This window comes from Pipistrellus kuhlii, unplaced genomic scaffold (genome assembly GCF_014108245.1).
Source record: "Pipistrellus kuhlii isolate mPipKuh1 unplaced genomic scaffold, mPipKuh1.p scaffold_m20_p_57, whole genome shotgun sequence".
NCBI classification, from domain to species: Eukaryota; Metazoa; Chordata; class Mammalia; order Chiroptera; family Vespertilionidae; genus Pipistrellus; species Pipistrellus kuhlii.
Window position 1 is genome coordinate 868,046 of NW_023425559.1, and position 19,067 is coordinate 887,112.

The 19,067-nt window shown below is 55.8% G+C and overlaps 1 protein-coding gene across 9 annotated transcripts in view; it reads right to left on the reverse strand.

The window, feature by feature from the left end:
• Window positions 1–19,067, reverse strand: part of EHMT1 (euchromatic histone lysine methyltransferase 1) — a 63,393-nt gene that overhangs the window by 36,041 nt on the left and 8,285 nt on the right. For 8 of the 9 annotated variants that reach the window (XR_004984173.2, XM_036416798.2, XM_036416794.2 and 5 more), the window contains exons 2-4: window positions 6,802–6,808; window positions 4,829–4,891; window positions 3,681–4,231 (exon numbers count right to left, since the gene is read on the reverse strand). Coding sequence is in view for 8 of the 9 variants with exons in the window: in XM_036416798.2 (XP_036272691.1) it covers window positions 3,681–4,231; window positions 4,829–4,891; window positions 6,802–6,808 (621 nt within the window). In the remaining variant the exon portion in view is untranslated. Of the gene's footprint in view, window positions 1–3,680; window positions 4,232–4,828; window positions 4,896–6,801; window positions 6,809–19,067 lie in introns of all 9 variants that reach the window. The other variant, XM_036416795.2, reaches the window with a different exon arrangement.

Below are 19,067 nucleotides of genomic sequence, written 5' to 3' on the forward strand. Positions count from 1 at the left end.
CCCTTTCTTTGCCCAAACAGTGGAGGCATCTGCCATGTTATTGCTTTCTGCCAGGACCAACACTGGAGGGGTTGGGGGGAGGGAGGGAGAGAGGGAGGGAGGGAGGGAGGGAGGCAGCAGACAACTGCACTGCCAGGGGGCAGAAGTGAGGCCTGCAAACGCCTGCATTTCACACTCTGACAGATACCTTTTCCAACATTCACTTTCTCACTGAAATGACTTGTCTTAAAACGCCATTTCCAAGCCCTGGCCCAGTTGGTTAGACTGTCATCCCCATATACCAAGGTTGTGGGTTTGAACTCAGGCCAATGCACATGAAAGAATCAACCAATGCCAGGCCGGCATGGCTCCGTGGTTGAGCGTCAACCTATAAACCAGGAGGTCACCATTCCATTCCCGGTCAGGACCCATGCCCAGGTTCCAGGGTCAATCCCCAGCAGGGGCCGTGTAGGCGATAGCAGATCGAGGATTCTCCCTCATCACTGTTTCTCTCACTTTCCCTTCCTCTCTGAAATCAAGAAAATATCCTATATAATAAAAGCCTAATATGCTAAGTGTCCAGTTGTCGAGTCAATCAATCAAAGCATAATATGCTAATGATATGCTAAGGCAGCTCAACCACTCACTATGTCGTGCACTGAACACCAGGGGGCAGACACTCCAACCAGTATATTAGCTTGCTGCTGAGGTCCATCAATCAGGATGGGCCAGACACGCCCTGGAGCCCTCCCATGGTCCCTCCCCAGCTGGCTAACCTCCCATGTCCCTCCCCAGCCCCGATCATGCATCAGTGAGGTCCCTTGGCCTGGTCTGCACCTTCTCGCAATCCAGAACCCCTCAGGGGATGTCGGAACTGGCTTCGGCCCAATCCCAAGGCTAGCCCAAGGGAACCCACTGGTGCATGAATTTGTGCACCGGGCCTCTGGTGTGTGTGTGTGTGTGTGTGTATTAAATAAAGAAGAATCAACCAATGCACGTCTGGTGTAGCTCAGTTGGTTCAGCGTCATTCTATGCACCGAGGTCACTGGTTCAATACCTGATCAGGGCACACGCCCAGGTTGCAGGCTCAGTCCCCAATAGGGGGTATGCAGGTGGCAGCCAAACAATTTTTCTCTCTCATCTATGTTTCTTTCTATCGTCCTCTCCCACTCTCTCTAAAAATAAAAAAATTACTATGTGTATAAACACACACACACATTATATATAATCAACCGACGAGTGCATAAATAAGTAGAACAACAAATTGATGTTTTCCCCTCTCTCTCTCCATCTTTCTCTCTCTCTCTCTAAAAATCAAGAATCTTTTAAAGATATATTTTATTGATTTTTTACAGAGAGGAAGGGAAAGGAATAGAGTTAGAAACATCGATGAGAAAGAAACATCGATCAGCTGCCTCCTACACACACCCTACTAGGGATGTGTCCGCAACCAAGGTACATGCCCTTGACCAGAATCGAACCTGGGATCTTTCAGTCCGCAGGCCGATGCTCTGTCCACTGAGCCAAAGGTTTCCGCAAGAATTTTTTTTAAAACTACAATTTTCAATAAAGCTCAGATTCCAAAGAAAACCAAACAAGTGAGAAGCGGGTTTGGGGAGCTGGCCATCCTGAGGGCAGCGGAGGCCAGGCCTAAAGCACGAGGGCACCACATGCAGGGGTCCTGGCCGGGTATCTCCTCACAGGGACCCCAGGAGCACACAGTGTCCGGGCTGTGGAGCGGGCGGGCATGGCCTTCAGGAAATCGGTTTCCAAGCCTCACACCCTTCCACACTCTTCCTACAACTGACCAGCCTGAGAATGTGCAGCAATTTCCAACAAAATGATATGTTGCAGCCAACCGCATACTAATCATCATAAGAACTCAATTCAAAACAAAGCTGACACTTATAGAAGCCGATGGTCAGAGAAACTCTTGGTATTGAATTTTAAATTGCTTTCTTTCCCTAGAAAAACTTAATGAGATGACAAAAGATCCTCAAGAATAAAAATATGGCAGAATAAACACCTGGAAGAGGGAATGGAATAAAAGTATAATTTCAAGGAGATTAAATAAGTGGTGTAAAATTTCTCACATGCATTTTGAAATTGATAATGGTGGGCCAAGAAAAAATAGGCACAAAAAATGAACTTCATCTCAACCTCACACCTAATACAAAAATTAACTCAAAATGGGTACATGGGTCCTATATTTGAAGTTCACATGAAAGTAAAAAACTCCTAAGAATCAGAGAAACCGGGGACCTAGGGCTCACGAGGCTCTTGGACGTGACACCAGACAATTAGCCATGAGGAGGAGCTTCCACGTGCCGGCTGGACCTCACCAAAGGGAAGCATTTCCCACGGGACCCTCTGCGAGCGTGAAGCCGCACAAGCCAGACAGTCTGCAGGCGCAGGCCCAGCACGGCTCCGGCCACAGCCTCCGCGCTCACAGGACACGCAGGTGAAACCCAGCACGGGAGTGGAAGCGCTGCGGGAAGGACACACCATGGCCACCAGGACGTGCAGAGAATTAAACACAACAGTTCTCACAACCACAATTAAACGGCGGCACCCAGCACTGCGAGAGGAACTGGCTGTGCAGCCCATGCCGGGGTGGAATGGGCCACGGCTGGTCTGGAAGGTGGCTTGGCAGTTGCTTATAAAACTACATCTCTAATCACCACGTGACCTGCAATTGTGCTCCTGCGCTGACCCAGAGAAACGAGAACACAGGCCAGACAGGAACATGTGCGCGTCCTGCTGGCCGCTGCGTGGGCGGAGCACGCCTCCTGCACCGAAAGGCTGCGGGTTCCGTCCTCAGTCGAGGTGAGGGGAGGCCACTAACAGATGTTTCTCTCTTGTCCCCTTCCACTCTAAAAATCAATGGAAAAACTACCCTTAAGTGAGCATTAACAAAATAAATTTAAAATAATACAAAATATAACTAAGAATGCTATGAAAAAAGCAGCTGTGAACACTAAAAATATCAATATATGAAATGGCCAGCAAAAATATCAAAACTGGAAGCCGGTGAGCTGCCATGCGAGAAGGCAGAAGACACGTCCACGGACAGAGCAGCGCACAGAGCATGTTCCTCGCGCTGAGGAGACGGACGGCCGGGCCCTCAGGGCCCGCAGGGACGCTGCCCAGGGAAAGCACAGGGCCCTGCGGACGATGGGCAGACGGGCATCGCGTGCACCCAGCAATGCCTGTACGAGATCCCAGGGACCTGGCCACAAACCCGACTCAGCAGGACGGGGAGCACGCGCAGCCTGTGGGCACTCAGAGTGCACGTGGTAATAGCCGAGGCACTTGGCTCGGCGTGATCGGGAACGGCCGCCTGTTCTCAGGCAGACCGAGCCCTCAGCTGCTGGCTGGGGTCTTGGATGCGGTCCCTCGTCCCTCCCTCTGAGACACCGTGGCTCTGACCTGTCTACTCACGTCCCGAGGAGACGGGGTGGGCTCGGAGCAGGAGCGCAGTCTGTGATGCGTTTCCTCGCGGGCAATGGGCACCGCCAAGAGCAAAGCCCAGAGAGCAGGCCGAGAGCCCCTCCAACTGGGAGCAGCATCTCTAACCTCCCCGCCTCCCGGCGGCCACCCATGTGCTGCCCTCTCCGCCCTGCACCGCGCCCCTGCCATGGCACAGACACAGAGAACACCAAGGACGCTGTCCCGGCACCACCCCCCGACGGGCGCATTACCAGGCCCAGGGCGGACTTCGGCATGGTCTTCCGAGCCCTATGAACCTTGACATCTGCGCCCAGGGCCGTGGGCTTCTTGTCCTCTGAGTCTTTGTTCCCTTCCCCGGGCCTGGCTGGCGCGGCGGGAGTCTGAGAGGGCACACTGGGAGTCCGCCCTTTGCCAGCCGCTCCTGGGAGAGTCTTCGCAGCATGGCCGGGAAGGGAGGGTGCCGAGGTGCTGGGGACCCGCAGGGCCGGCTCCTGCGGGGCTGGTTTACTCAGGAAGTACCCGTTGCTCCCGATGACGGCCGTCTGTGTGAGGTCATCAGCCGGGACATGGTTCTGCTTCTCCACGTCGGTGTCTCTTTCCGAAACCCCGTTCTCCGCTATCCGGGCCAGTTTGGTGGGCCCTTCCTGGGCGCTGACTTTTGCATTGTCCTGAGTGTTCTCAGTTGGGCTGACATGCCTGCTGGTATCACTCCTTTCACAGGACCCGTTGGTGGCGTCTGCAGCCACGTGGGCGTCTCCTCCCGGCTTCTCGGGGGAGCCTTCATCGGCAGCCATAGAGATCTCTGTAACAGAGGGGAGCGTCAGAGCGCTACACCAGGGACCCACCTTAATAACCGGCAAATGGCTTGACGGGTATTTCGCCAAAGAAGACACAGTGGCTACTAAGCACCTGAAAAAATGCTCAAATTCATCAGGGACGTGCAAGTCAGCACCACCAGGATGGTGATGTCAGAGAAGGCAAGGCCACATGTGGCAGGAGGCATGCAGCCTGGCTGGCTGCTGCGGACATGGCTGGCGGCTTCCGGCCTCAGCTCCAGGCCACATGGGGGAGTCCCTGGCCTCGCTCACCACTGCGTTGAGAAAAGGCCCCGAGGGGAGGTAGGGAAGGCAAGCTTCCCCAAGTCGAAGACACCGGCCACGTCCTCTGTGGGAGCACCCCACGCACCCAGCACTGCTCCCGGGCAGCACCCTGAGCGGCTGCGGTGAGGGACGTGAACGAAGCTGCCAGCAGCTGGTCCATGACCACTCAGACTCGCTGCTCTGAGTAGACCGGAAGGGCTTTTCACTCTCTGATGAGGCTTTTCTTTCCCTAGACCTTGCGTGGGCCTGGTGCCTGGGAAGGGGCGAGAGGAGAAGCTGGCCGGGCGGGCCCACCTTACCTTCCTCTCCCAGCAGCTCGGTCCTCAGGCAGCAGTCCTGTCTGGCCTCCCCCTTGGCCGGAACTACCTGTGAACGGAAACAACTGTCAGACGTGCCCGCAAGGCAGGCCAGCAAGTCGCCACCATGACTTCTCGGAGGGTCCCGAACCCAAACCAAGCCCCAGGTGACAGTTCACGGTGGGTGGCTGGACAGCGGGCTGTGAAGAGGGGGGTCCCCGACAGTGAGGGGCACACGGCCCCGGGCTATGGAGCCGCTGTACCAAGCGGGTGCTGGTGCGTGGCTGACATCCAGATCTCAGAGTGTTCTGCTGTGACAGGGACCCAACACGTGCTCCACACGCCCAACAGCCTACGTCACAGAGACGGCAAGTGAACGTAGAGTCCCCCGGGCTGGCCCGTGTGGCGGCCCTGGGATGGCGGGGAGACAAGCGTGTGCCCGGAGGTCAGCCTCTGGTGAGACAGCAGCATGCCCGAGGCTCTGCCCGGGCCTCAGCCACCGCACGGCCACGAAAGAGAAGGGGAGAGCCTGCCCTCTGGGGCCCCGTGATGCAGACCCAGGTCTCCCACTGAGCTCCGCAACCCACGGCAGGGCCCCAGCGGGACACTGTCACTGACCCCTCCCCTGGGCCACGTCCAGCCAGCACAGGTGCCGGCGAGAAGGGCCTTTCCCCCAAAAGCGCAATGGGTGACTCTAACCGAAGCCAGGTGCCGAGTGCTGAGCCGCCCCGTCCTCCTCTGCTCAGACGCCACCCCGAGACTGCGCAGCGCTGCCTCCTCCCTGGAGTAGCACTGCCCACAGCGCGGGCGGCCACGCCGAGGGGCGCTCACACGGACGCATCTCCAGGCCACATCTGCCGTGGCGAGCTCCCCCACTCCCTAACTGTAAGCGCTCCCAGCCCAGCAGTTCACAGCTAATTGTCCGAGGGGCTAGAGAGAGAGAATGAGCCCTTTCCATATCTGGTAGACTTCCTTTTCCTCTTTGTCTTTTTGTTTCTTCCCTTGGCAGGAAAAGGAGTTAGTTCCTAAATTTGGAAAACACAATTAATATACATTTGCCCCATAATTTATATTTAAGGGAACAAACTCCCTTTTCATCTGCTACTTAACCCTTCCCTGCCTGTCTGCAAAGAAGAAAACCAGGGTGTTCCTCCTGCCCGCTTCTGGACAGAGGTCTCTCTGCCCTTTTTCCAAAGACTGACATCCAGAGCAGCACACAGCCCGTGCCCACGGCCCGCTCCAGAGAGGCGTTTCCTGGATGGGCCACGGCACCTGCCTGGCCAATGTCCGCTCCTCCGAGTCTGAGGCTGGGCACGGACATCAGCACAGCCACCGGGAGGAGTCCAGACCCCAGGAGAGGCTGCTGGGGACGTCCGGTCAGCGGCCACGGAACCAGCATCAGCCACCAGGGGTGCGCATGAGCGAGCTTGCAGGTCCCCGGCCCAGCACTCGGCTCCCGGGCAGGAAAGCCATCCCCTCTGCCCTGGGACTTGCCGGCCCCGGGGCACAGTCCACCAGCACCACGGCTGCAGGTGCCACGGACAACTGCCACAGCGCTCTTCTCTTCCTGTGCCCGGGGGTGGGGGTGGGGCAGCACAGCCGGGTCTGGCCTCAGTCCTGAGTGAGGACTTGCCCTGCCAGCGCCCCAGGTCCTGACCGCCGGGCCAAAGACCGCAAGGCCCGAGCCCTGAGGCCACACGGTCCCTGAACCCGGATGTACCGGGTGCCTAGGAACTGGGAAAGGTGCTGGCTGCCTCTCCTCTGCGGAGCACAGGAGCGAGCCCGCCTGGCAGGTGCGTCAGCTGGAGCAGGCAGGGCCCCCGGGCTTGGCGCCTGGCTGTCCTCGAAGTGGAGGCAGTCACACACCTCTCCCTCCACAAAGAGGCCGACATCCTCGTCTCCACATCAGTCTCTCCTGGACGTGGACAGTGCGGCTGCTTCAGTTTGGCTCACAGCAAAACCAAGTTTTGGTGAACCTGCCTGCTCTGGAGACATGCCTGGCTCTCACGCAGTCGGCTTTTTTCCTCTTGAACACACTCCTCTCAATGTAAAGATGTGGAATAGAAAAGACCATTTAGTGACAAGCAGCCACTGGAACTGCCGGGCACAGCAATCCGCTATGACGATGTCAACAGAAGGCGCTTCCTGCCATGCTGTGGCACCTGAGCCGTAATGTGCCTGATGTTTCCACAACTCTCACTGGATGCCAGCTCCAAATCCTTCCTCTTCTGCCAGCTTCTCTGTGAGTTCTGCTTGTTTTGCATTTCAATAGGATCAGCACTTTCCTGTGAGCTTTTAGAGAACTGTGCTCCATGTAAGTGTCACGGCAAGAGAAGATCTTAAAGCTCCCGTAGCCAGGAAGGACAAACCCACCAGAACCCAGGAGGCAGAGAGCCGGTCCGACCGGCCATCGCCAGCACCTGGAGTGGCCCCTCGCCCACCGACGGCTGTCACCGAATGCTGGGTCGTGTCGGTAGGGGAAGCTGTGGGACAGGAAGTTTTTAACCAGTTACCAAATGACCCAGAATTCCCTTCCTGGTACATACGCAGAGAACGGACGCAGGCACTGGAACAGACACCTACACACAAGTGTTCAAACAGCGCTCTGTAAAGTGGTCAAAAGATGGAAAATACTCGTGTCCATCAGCAGATGAAGAGCAAGAGATGCGGTTCACACAGACCACGGAATAGCATTCAGCCAGAAAAAGGAATAAAATTCTGGCAAAGGCTACAACACGATGGACCTTGGAAATATCATGCTAAGCGAGATAAGCAACACGAAATGACAAAACCTGTAAAGTTCTGCTTAGATGGGCAGGCAAATTCACAGACAGCTGTACAGGGACGGAGCTTCTGGGGGGGTGAAATGTTTTCGAAATAGATAGCAATGTCATGCAACACTGAAATGCTTAATGCCACCGGACAGTACTTAAAAATGGTTAAAAGATGAAAATGTATGTTTAAGTACATTCTATCATGATAAAGGAAAATGGGGGGGGGGGGGATTAAGAGGGGCCCACCTAGCCATTCAGATGCAGTCAGGTACTTCCTCAATGAAAGCAGCCAATGCGTTCAGGAAGAACTACTTTATTCTTTAAAACGCGTTTTATTAAACCAGACATGCTCTGTGTGAATGTCCTCATGTAACTGACAAACTGCAGGACTGGACGCCGCCTAGGCTGTTAGCATCTGAATCCATCTCCTGCAGAGGCCCGCGTGGGGCGCTCACATCCACTGGAGCGCCCCTGACACACACAGACCCCACCACGTGGCCAGTATGATAGGTCTAATGCTGTTCAACTCTAGAAGAGACAATAACTACAAATCAATTAGAAGAAGAAGAAGATCACAAAAAAATGGAGAAAGGAATTAAACAGCATTCCCAAATGGCCGGTAGGCATATTCAACCCCACCAGTAATTACGGGTTGGTACAGAGAAACACTCCCCCACTCATTCTGAGAGAACATATTACACAGAAAACAGAGCAAGTCAAAGACATGTTACAAAACTATAGGATGCAAGGCTGGTTTAACATCTGAAAACCAATGTAACAAATATTAATAGAATATAGGACAAAAATCACAATGACCATGCCAACAGATGCAGAAAAAGTGTATGACAAAATTCTTTCACGATTAAAAAACCCTGATAAGGTACATCTCTGAAAAATGGTCAATGCTTCTCTCCTGTAAGACCGGGACTGGAGGCCCCACCTGCTGCTTCTACTTAATGCTGCGCACACATGGGGGCTCCAGCCCCAGGCCATGGGGAAGGGGTGTCAGCATAAATGAGAAACAATGAAAATTACCCACCATCCTGCCACCTCCAGTCAACACCTCTGAATGTCTGACCGGTCTTTTCACCACGGATTAGAGCACACTGCCTGCCACCTATCCTCGTCCCAAATCGGACAAGAAAGACCCCCCCACTTTCCAGCCGCCATAGCCCGTAGCCCGGCTGTAGCGGCCATGCACGCCCTCGTCCAGCTTCCCCCCAGCCCCGCCTGTGCCTCTTCCCTCTTCCCGCTCACTGCCCCCTTCCTGTTTAGAGCCGTTTCTTCCCCAAAGCCCCAGCGTCAGGGACAGACTTCTCACTCCTCCAGCCTCTCCTGCCAGCCTCACGCTGCCCCGCTCCCAGTCTCTTCCTGGAGTCGTGATCTACCACGTCCTCTAAAAGCACACAGGCTCCTCCTGACCGGGAGCCGCGCACACTCCTCACACAGCAGAGGGCTGCCCGGGGGAGGCCCCAGGTGGGCACCATGCCCACTGCCCTAACTGGCCCACACCCGCATTCCCACAAGCGAAGAGTCATTTCTGTACATTTCACTGGCAGGAATAAAAAAGAATATGCATGTCAGACAATTTGAGGCCTACACACCTGGCCACTTACAGAGAAGCCTGCTGACCCCTAGCGGGACACACCGCGTCTGGCCTGTCACACACCCATCGCCCACCGCCTCACGCTGCTGGGCTTCCTGAGCAACGCCCGAGCTTCAGCCACAGCCCGCCTTCCTCAGCTTTCCTCCCTGAAGGCCCCCTCCCACACGCCCGCCGCCCAGGGCTTCTGCACCGCCTCGCCCGCCTCCTCGCAGCTTTACCTAAACCCTGGGGACTGCCCTGGCCCGTCTTGGCAGCCCCCTCGCCCTTTATATAAAGCGCAGCCGCTGGCATCAGCAGATCACAGTGTGCCCAGCAGGCCCACAGCTGCGCTGAACGTGCTCTAAGACTGGCCAGAAGACAAAGAGGACAGAAGAAGCCCCCGGCTGAGTCAGGGATTTCTGGGGTGTCTGCCAAGTCGGAGCGTCTGAGCAGGCTGCAGTGGGCACCGGGAGGGGGGTGGGGCTGTGGAGAGCGGTGGTGTCATTCCCCATCCTAATGGTCCGGGAGGACCTCCTGAACCTGCTCCTGCAGCTCCGCCGCCAAGGGCAGCGGCTTGCCGGCTCCCGCACTGAGTGAGCGTGGCTGCGGGCCACGCCTGTCTCCCTCAGGACTCGGGCCAGGCCTCTGAAACACGGCTTTCAGACGTTCTCGCGGCACTTCTCCTGACCCTCAGCGGAGGCACTGGGCTCCAGGCTGCTCCGGGACAGGTGGTTCTGCTCCAGGTCCATGGGCACCACAGGCTCCTAGGACGCCGAGGCAGGGCAGGACCCAGCACTCACAGGCGCTCAGCACCGCGGGGCTGAGCACAGCCTCGGTCACCACGGAGACAGGCTAAGTTCCATGTAGCAGTGTTACCAGACTCACGGTGATTTTGTCATCTCTATCCTCTCGATGGATGCACACGTGCACAATCGCTGACATGAGGAACAGCCTTACAGCGTGTTGACGTGAGAAAGCAGCTTTAAACACTGGCAGGGTCGGCACAGGCGCCCAGCCCTGGCGGAGCAGCCGCCCTGCCCAGCTTCACGGCGAGCCGCTGCTGCCGAGGCCGCGGAGCAGCCCAGGCGCACACACAGCAGGTGCCTCCCTCAGAACAGAGCCGGCCACCCTCAGGGCCACAGCTCCAACGCGGGCGGGCGGCAGCATCCTCAGCCTGCCTCCCCCGCGGCCCCTGCCCCTCTGAAGAGCCTGGGAGGTCAGTCTCTGCACCAAGAAAAGGCAGAGCCACTCCTTTCTCAGGTGGAAGAGGAACGCAGCAGAGATCCTGTGAAACTCCGCGAACATAAAGCCGCCGCGGACAGCCAGGGGCAGCACGGAAGGACGGGCCTCCATAAGCGGCTGCTGGAAGAGCCGTCCTCTGAGGGTCCCCTCTCCAGGGAGAAGACGGCCCTTGTTAGGCACTTTGCTAACAGATCGCCTTAACGCGGCCAAAGGTGGTTCCTGCAGCACCGCTCCACGGCTGGAGCAACAGCTGTGGCTCACAAGCCACGGCGCCACCTGGTGGTCACAGCCAGGCTAAGCGGAGAAACTGGGGCAATGGGTTCCCTTCCCCCATCATCTGAAGACCACGCTCATCACACTGGAGACTTTTTTTAAATATTTTTTTATTGATTTCTGAGAGGAAGAGAGAGGAAGAGAGAAAATAAAACATCAATGATGAGAGAGCATTAATTGGCTGCCTCCTGCATGCCCCCTACTGGGGATCAAGCCTAAAACCCCAGCATGTACCCTGACCAGGAATCGAACTGTGACCTCCTGGGTTCGTAGGTCGATGCTCAACATGGAGCCATGGCAGCCAACGTGGGGGCCTGGGAGTGTGACGGAACGGCTGTCCACCTCAGGGGCCACGGCACTGGGTCTGGAAGGAGGAGTCGCAAACAGTGGGCGAGGACAAAGCAGCAGATGAGCTGCAGGGGGTCCAGCCCCACTGTCAGAGCCCTGCCTGCACCCCAGGGAGAGGGGGGACGGGAGGAGGGGAGGAGGAGGAGGGAGCAGGCGTGAGGATGGGAGGCTGAGGAGGGTGCAGCGGGGGAGAAAGCCCACCAGCCGGCCAGGAGAGCAGCCCCCGGTGCGGGCAGTCCGCGGAGGAGGTGTCCCGCAGAGGAGAGGCGGGGAGCACCCTCACACCACGGCAGCAGAGGATCTGGGTACCGCTGTGCTAACCCTCACGGAGTGGCGCTCACAGCCCCCCCGCCCCCCCCAGCAGCTGACCCCAGACTCCTCACCTGACCAGCAGCCGCCTCCTCCCAGCTCAGCCATTTGGTGTTTTCTCACCCCAGAACTCACGTCTTTCCCTCTTCTCAGTCTCTGATCAAATATCATTTTCACGTAAGAAATAACAACAATAAACTGGATTTTTATCAAAACTAAAAACTTTTGTGCTTCAAGAAAGTGAAAACCCAACCCACAAGCAGGAACCGTATTTCCATGCTATGTTCACAGCATCAGGGGAAGATCCGTGTGCCACCAGCTGAGTGAGCGAGCATGCCCCCCGCTGTGAACTAGGTTCAACCCTGACCCGCCAACACCTAGCGCCCTGGGAGCCAGCACAGGAGTGAGCCGGTCACAAAGGCCATGCAGTGCGTGACTCCGTCCACGAAATGCCCAGAACACTCACATCTACAGACACAAAGTAAGTTAGTGGTTGCCAAGGGTTACCAGGAGGAGAGAAATGGGGAGTGACACAGATGGTGTGAAGTTTCTTTTTAGCATGATGAAATGTTCTGGATTTCTAGTGCTCTGTTCATGGACTTAACCAAGTTTTCAGACTAGTAATCCTGGTATAGAATAGGCAATTAACATGGGATGGATGGATGCAAGATGGACGGGTGGGTGAATGGGTGAATGAGTGAGTGGGTGGGTTGTAGTTAGATGAATGGATGGATAGATGGTGGGTGGGTGGATGAATGGATGGATGGTGGCCAGAAGGATGGTGGGTGGATGGATGGTGGATGGATGGATGGTGAGTGGGTGGGTGTATGGATGGATGGTGGGTAGATGGATGGATGGATGGATGGATGGATGGATGGATGGGTGGGTGGATGGGTGGATGGATGGATGGGTGAGTGGATGGATGGATGGATGGATGGATGGGTGGGTGGGTGGATGGATGGGTGAGTGGATGGGTGGATGGGTAGATAGATGGTGGGTGGATGGGTGGATGGATGGGTGGATGGGTGGATAGATGGTGGGTGGGTGGGTAGATAGATAGATGGTGGGTGGATGGGTGGGTGGATGGTAGGTGTGTGGGTGGAGGAGGGAAAGATGTTCCTCTTGTAGAAGATGAGAAGCCCCTTATCACTCATGCTCCTAGAGGTGAACAGCTGGCACCCACCACCATTTCTCCTGTTGGCACCCCTTCCTCCAGCTTGGCTGCATGCCCCTGGCCCCACCACCTCTCCAGGCAGGAAAGAATGAATGTGCTCGTCAAAAGCCTATGAAGTAGCTGTGAGCTCTCTCCTTCCCAGCACTCTCTCTCTTCCTTTAAAAGCGAGTCTGTGGTGGGAGCTGCTAAAAGGAAGTGGACCTCAGTGGCGGCCGTGCACCTGGTCCAGCTCTGAGAAGGGGTTCTTATGAAAGTGAGAGGGTTTGCACAGGTTCCTTTCTGATCCCATGAAACCCCCTGAGCATCACCAATTCTGCACAGACCTTCCCACCACATTCAGATGCCAAAAAGGCCAGGCCACTGGTAAACAGCCTGACAGCCACCTTTCCTCCTGGGCTTCTCTAAAGGAGACAAAACGCTTGACCGATTGTATTAATTTAAAACTCACTACAACTTTTCTTCACTTAAACTGTTTCATTTTGGTTCTGCTGTTCTTTTTTTTAAACCCCATGATCCACAGATGACTCATCCACTTAAAGCAGAAAATAATAATCTTCTAACGCAAACAACTCCCATCTCTGAACGTCTCTTACAATGAAAAGCTGAGGCCTCTCCCTGGCCCTGCCTTCCCCACAGGCCCTGCCCCTGCCCCCACCTCAGGCTGCAGCGGTCTCCCTATCCCCCCTTTCCTCAGGAAGGGAGGATACTGGAGGGAATGGAGGGAGGGAAGGAGATGATAGGGGAGGGGGAGAAGAGGAGGGCGACAGCAGGGAAGATGGAGGCCAGAACCTGCGGGTGCACAGGGGCGACCGTGAGGCGGGAACCCTGTCCGCGAGAGCACTGTCTTTATCAGAAGATGAAAACCAACGTGCCTATGAGCTGAGGGCACCAACCCCCCTGCCGCACACATCACGGGTGCTCACACCGGCCGCACCCCTGCTTCCACGGTTCCTCTCAGCCCCTCAAAGCAGTGGGCCGTCCAGGTCCCAGCGGCCAGTCCCAGCGCAGGCACTGGGCCGGCCCCATTGTTCCCTCTTCCTCATTCCCTGGAGCTGGAGTTTCCTCAGGTCCCAGAGAGTGGCCTCCCCTCCCGCACGCTTTTGTGCCCAGAACACGTCTAGGCCCGGCAGGCTGGGAGCCACTCCGCCGTCCGCCAGTGCTGAGCCCACGGCCCTCGCCGCCCAGGACAGGTCTGCACTCGCTTAGCCCGGCCGCTCTCTAGGGAACGGCTTACAGCGCCCAGGTGCGACCTGTGTCCCTCAGGTCTGCTGTCACAGCCTCCCTGCTCCCATTCTGGGAAATGGCGACTCCCACTCCGGTCTCGGAGGCCTGGACAGGCCACTTCACAAGCCGCAGTGCCCGCGGCTCCCAACGGGCAAGGCCCGCCTCCGTGGACACTCCTGGTGCGAGGGGAGCCAGTGCCCAGGGCGACAGACCCCTTTTCCTGCAGCCTGCGAGGAACACAGTGAGTGCACACTGAGTGACAAGCCAGCGCCCCCGGCCACGCTGAGCCAGTGCCTACTCTCTCACTCTGCCGTCCCAGCCTCTCCCATCACCACCACCGCCACCGCCACCGCCACCGCCACCGCCACCGCCTCCGCCTCCGCCACCGCCTCCGCCTCCGCCCCCGCCCCCGCCCCCGCCACCGCCTCCGCCCCCGCCCCCGCCCCCGCCACCGCCACCGCCACCGCCTCCGCCTCCGCCACCGCCACCGCCACCGCCACCGCCACCGCCACCGCCACTGCCACCACCGAGGCCACAGGGCGGGGAAGGGGAAAACACCCACGGGGCAGGGGAGAGGAAAGCAGGGGCACCTTGTTAGCCTTCCAGCAGAGCAGAGCAGAGCACAGCGGGCTCCAGCCCGACTGGAGAGTCAGGAGCGCCTTCCCGCCAGCCGGCCAGCTGACCCAGCTCTCAGCTGCAGCTTTGGGAGGAGCTCCTACCCCCCCCCCACGCCGGCCCAGCAGGGTCCCGGGAGTGATGTGAGCAGGAGGAGGTGGCCCTACCTCCTAGGCCACACCGGCCTGGACTGCCTGTGTGAGGGGCTGACGGGAGGAGGACGGAGCACACGCTCCCGCGTGGACCTCCAGCCACCTTCCCCGCGAGTGCCGCTCACGGCGGCCGGCGCTCACTGCGCAGACCAACCAGCAGCCGAGGGCGGGCACACGGCTCAGGCACGCTCAGTGGCCCTTTCTCCACAGTGGCAACTGGTTCCTTAAACAGAGGCAGCTCCAGGCAGGGAGCATGCCCAGTAGGGGCCTACGGTGCATCTGAAACCCTCAGATTGACAAACATTCTAAAATAGTTTTCATTTCTCAGAAGGAAGCCATTTGTACAACTGTCAATGCCCTAGAAATGGTGGAAAGTCCTACAGAGCCATCCACACACAAACCACTCCCCTAGTGTCTCCGAGGTTCTGCTTGTTTAAAAAGCACAGACAGACCACCTAGGATGAGTCTGAGGCCACACCTAAGGGCACAGAGCACTCGCCAGCCTGTCCTAAGAAACTCACCTCAGAGCCCAGCGCCCACGCTACACGTCCCGCTTGCCAGGCTCCCGGCGCCAGCCCAGAGGGCGTGGGTCTCAGGACGCCCCGTGCACACACAGCGCCCACCCCACCCCCTTTCACAGCTATGCCAGACTCAATCAAGCCCATGCTGTAGCTCTAAATACCAAGCAATACATACACGAAGGGATTACATAAAAGCAGACCAGCAGTGTGGCTCAGTCGTGAACACCGACCTATGAACCAGGAGGTCACAGTTGGACTCCCAATCAGGGCGCAGGCTCGGGTTGCGGGCTCGATCCCCCTGTGAGACGTGCAGGAAGCAACCAATCAATGGTTCTCTCTCATCACTGATGTTTCTATCTTTCTCTCCCTTTCCCTTCCTCTCTGACATCAATAAAAACATATTTTTTAAAAATATGGTCTGATTGCCGAAACCGGTTTGGCTCAATGGATAGAGCGTCGGCTTGGGGACTGAAGGTTCCCGGGTTCGATTCCGGTCAAGGGCATGTATCTTGGTTGCGGGCATATCCCCAGTAGGGGGTGTGCAAGAGGCAGCTGATCGATGACTCTCTCATCGATGTTTGTAACTCTGTATCTCTCTCCCTTCCTCTCTGTACAAAATCAATAAAATATATTAAAATATATATATATATGGTCTGATTAAGTGTCTGCTAGAGACTCACCATAGATTGAAAAGCACTGAGATTGTAAAGTAAAAGACTCACAATGCAAAGAGAAACCGTGAGAGACTGAGGTGGCCAGACTGCGACCAGACAGAATGGGCCTGCCAACAGAAACCCTGCCAGAGACAAGCAGGGCGTTTCACAGCGAAGGAGCCAAACTGGCAGCTACCACCTCGGAACACACCGAACTCACGAGAGCCTCCAATGCATGAAGCAAAACTGCCAAAAGTGAAAAGACAGTTCATCAATAATCATCAATAATAACTGGATATCCCAACACCCACTGCCAGAAACTAACAGAAAAACTATAAAGGAGGACTCAACACCAGAGACAAGACCCTGCCACGGGAGCAGCCCCGACCACTGCACAGCCCACCGCATTCTGCTCGGCACTCAGCAAAGCTCCAGGGCAGAGCAGGTCTGAGCCATTAACACACTGACACATTTATTTTTTTAATTATTTATTGATTATTTGTCCTCATCCCCCCCATTCCCATCCCAAACCCCTCCCCACGCATGCCTCCCCCTTTCTCCGTGACTACTGGTTAGGCTCATATGCATGCACACAAGTTCTTTGGTTGATCTCTCCCCCTTATCCCCACCCTCCCCTACCTTCCCTCTGAGGTCCGACAGTCTGATCGATGCTGTTCTTGTTCATCAGTCTATGTTGTTTATCTCTTTCCCCAGATGAGTGAGCTCATGTGATACTAGAAACAGTCTTATAAGAACCGAAAATGAGACAAGCTATAATGGTTACAGTGCTTCCATATCAGAAAAGAACTTAAACCAGGATCCTAAGCTTCGATCTTAAGAAACCAGAAGAAGGGCAACTAAACTCAAAGCAAGCAAAAGAAATAAAAAAGGAAAAAAATAATGGTTATGTGCTTCCCGACATATCTTGACAGTTTGGCTCAAATAAACTCACAAAAATTCTTTATAGGTTTCAATGTTGTATTTTTCGTTAACAATAAGGATTATAAAGGAGTACTGTATGCCAACCAAGTAAATGCCCTAGATCAGTGGTCAGCAAACTGCAGATCGAAAGACGCGGTTTGCCACTCTGTTGACTAATGAGTTTGCCCACCACTAGGATAGATGCTTAATCACAAGGAACAACAGCCTGTAATTATTGGAATCGAGATTCTAGGTCAGTGGTCAGCAAACTCATTAGTCAGCAGAGCTGCAACCTGCCCTAGATGAAGCAAGTACCACAATAAAGGAGGCAAAACCTTTTTGCTGGTGGAGTGTCCTGCCTTCAGTTTGTAAAAGAAACATGACACCTCTGGGTGCCATAAAGCAGAGCGGAACAAAACGAGGTGTGCCTGCACAGAAAGATCTCTTATGATCGTCAACAAAGAGACAACTGAACTGAACTGAAGGAGGGACTTGAATTCCTACAAAGGAAGTCTCCGAATGGCTAATAAGCTCATAAGAAGATGCTCACTTCCCAGATCATCACACACACAATGAGGCCCACTTCACACTCCGCACTGAGAGCTGCGGGGGCGGGGAGCTGGCTCGCAGCCTGCGGGTGGCAATGCCATGCAGTCACGGGGGGGGGGGGGGGGACACCATTCTGCGCGGGCAGTCATGGCCTCGCAACCCCAATGCCAGGTGCACGCCCGAGGACTAAGCCAAGGTCCACACGAAGCTCATGCCCGACCAGTCACAGCAGCGTCATCCACGGCGATAAACGTCCACCTGCTTCTGCCATTCACACCCCGTCTTTAAAGCAAGGATGCCGGGACCGGTTTGGCTCAATGGATAGAGCGTCGGCTTGGGGACTGAAGGGTCCCGGGTTCGATTCCGGTCTAGGGCATGTACCTTGGTTGCGGGCAGATCCCCAGTAGGGGGTGTGCAAGAGGCAGCTGATCGAAGACTCTCTCTCATCGATGTTTCTAACTATCTCTCTCCCTTCCTCTCTGTACAAAATCAATAAAATATATTTAAATAAATAAATAAATAAAGCAAGGTTCAGAGACCGGAACACGCAGTAGGAGGGCAAGCCCCCCGCCCCGGGCTAGCAGCGTCTCCACCACAAGGCAATAGGCATGGCTTCGCAGGACGCTCACACCGTTCACGGCAGGCGGAGCCACAACGGAGCTGGAAGTGAGACCGAAGCCGCAGCGGGGGCTACGGGCTGCCCGGTGAGCGGTGCGGGCACCAGAGGACTCGCGGCCGAGGGGCGCAGCCCCCGCCAGACGGCCTGGCAGAGCACACTCCGCAGCGTCCCCGGTTTGCAGCCGAGACTGTCTGCAAGCAGCAAGCTTGGGTTGAGTTGCTTCTTGGACTTTAAAGCTCTCTCTGTGGGCTGTGCGCACTGCGGTCCAACCTCAGCCGGCCTGGCAAGACAGTGCCCTCCTGCTCCCTTCTGTGAAAGGAAGACATTGGGACAGTCGCCCTCCCTGGTTGGTAGGGCTGTTGTAAGCGTTAAGGGGAAAACTCCATAAAAGTCACTTGGGAGAGCATCCGACTCTAATACACAGACTAATGAACCCCATTTGCCGATGGAAAAACACCAACAGCTGCCATCATGACTGACACTCCCTGGTCCCAGCCACACGAATAAATGGATCCCTGCTGGGCCTGTGACCAGGCCACCGTGTCAGACTGGAGTCTGGGAGACAGCTGAACCCACCACCCTGACGGCGCTGGACACGGCACGGGGGCAGAGCACAGCATGACTGCTCTCAGCTGCTGTGCATCTACCCACAAAAACCTCTGCTAAACACCCAACCCCGCCCAGCTTTTACTCCTTTATTCTTATTTTTGAGGTAGAGGTATGGGGCCCTAAAGAGAGCTTCTGAAGTCTTCTCCAAATATCGGGAGAAGCCTGGGTTAGAAATTGGTGTCATGCCAAAACCAGTTTGGCTCAGTGGATAGAGCATCAGCCTGAGAACTGGGGGGTCCCAGGTTCGATTCCAGTCGGGGGCATGTACCTTGGTTGCAGACACATCCCAGTGGAGGGTGAGCAGGAGGTAGCTGATCTGTGTTTCTCTCTCATCAATGTTTCTAACTCTCTATCCCTCTCCCTTCCTCTCTGTAAAAATAAATAAATAAATAAATAAGTAGATAGATAGATAGATAGATAGATAGAAAAAAAAAGTGGTGTCATGCCTGGCCGGTGTGGCTCAGCGGTTGAGCATTGACCTATGAACCAGGAGGTCACAGTTCGATTCCTGGTCAGGGCACCACCCGGATTGTGGGCTCAATACCTAAAGTGAGGGGTGCAGGAGGTGGAGGCGGCCGATCCATTATTCTCTCTCATCACTTTTTTAGTTCTTTTGTTTTATATTTTTCTAGGGAGGGAGGGAGACGGAGAGAGAGAGAAACATCAATGATGAC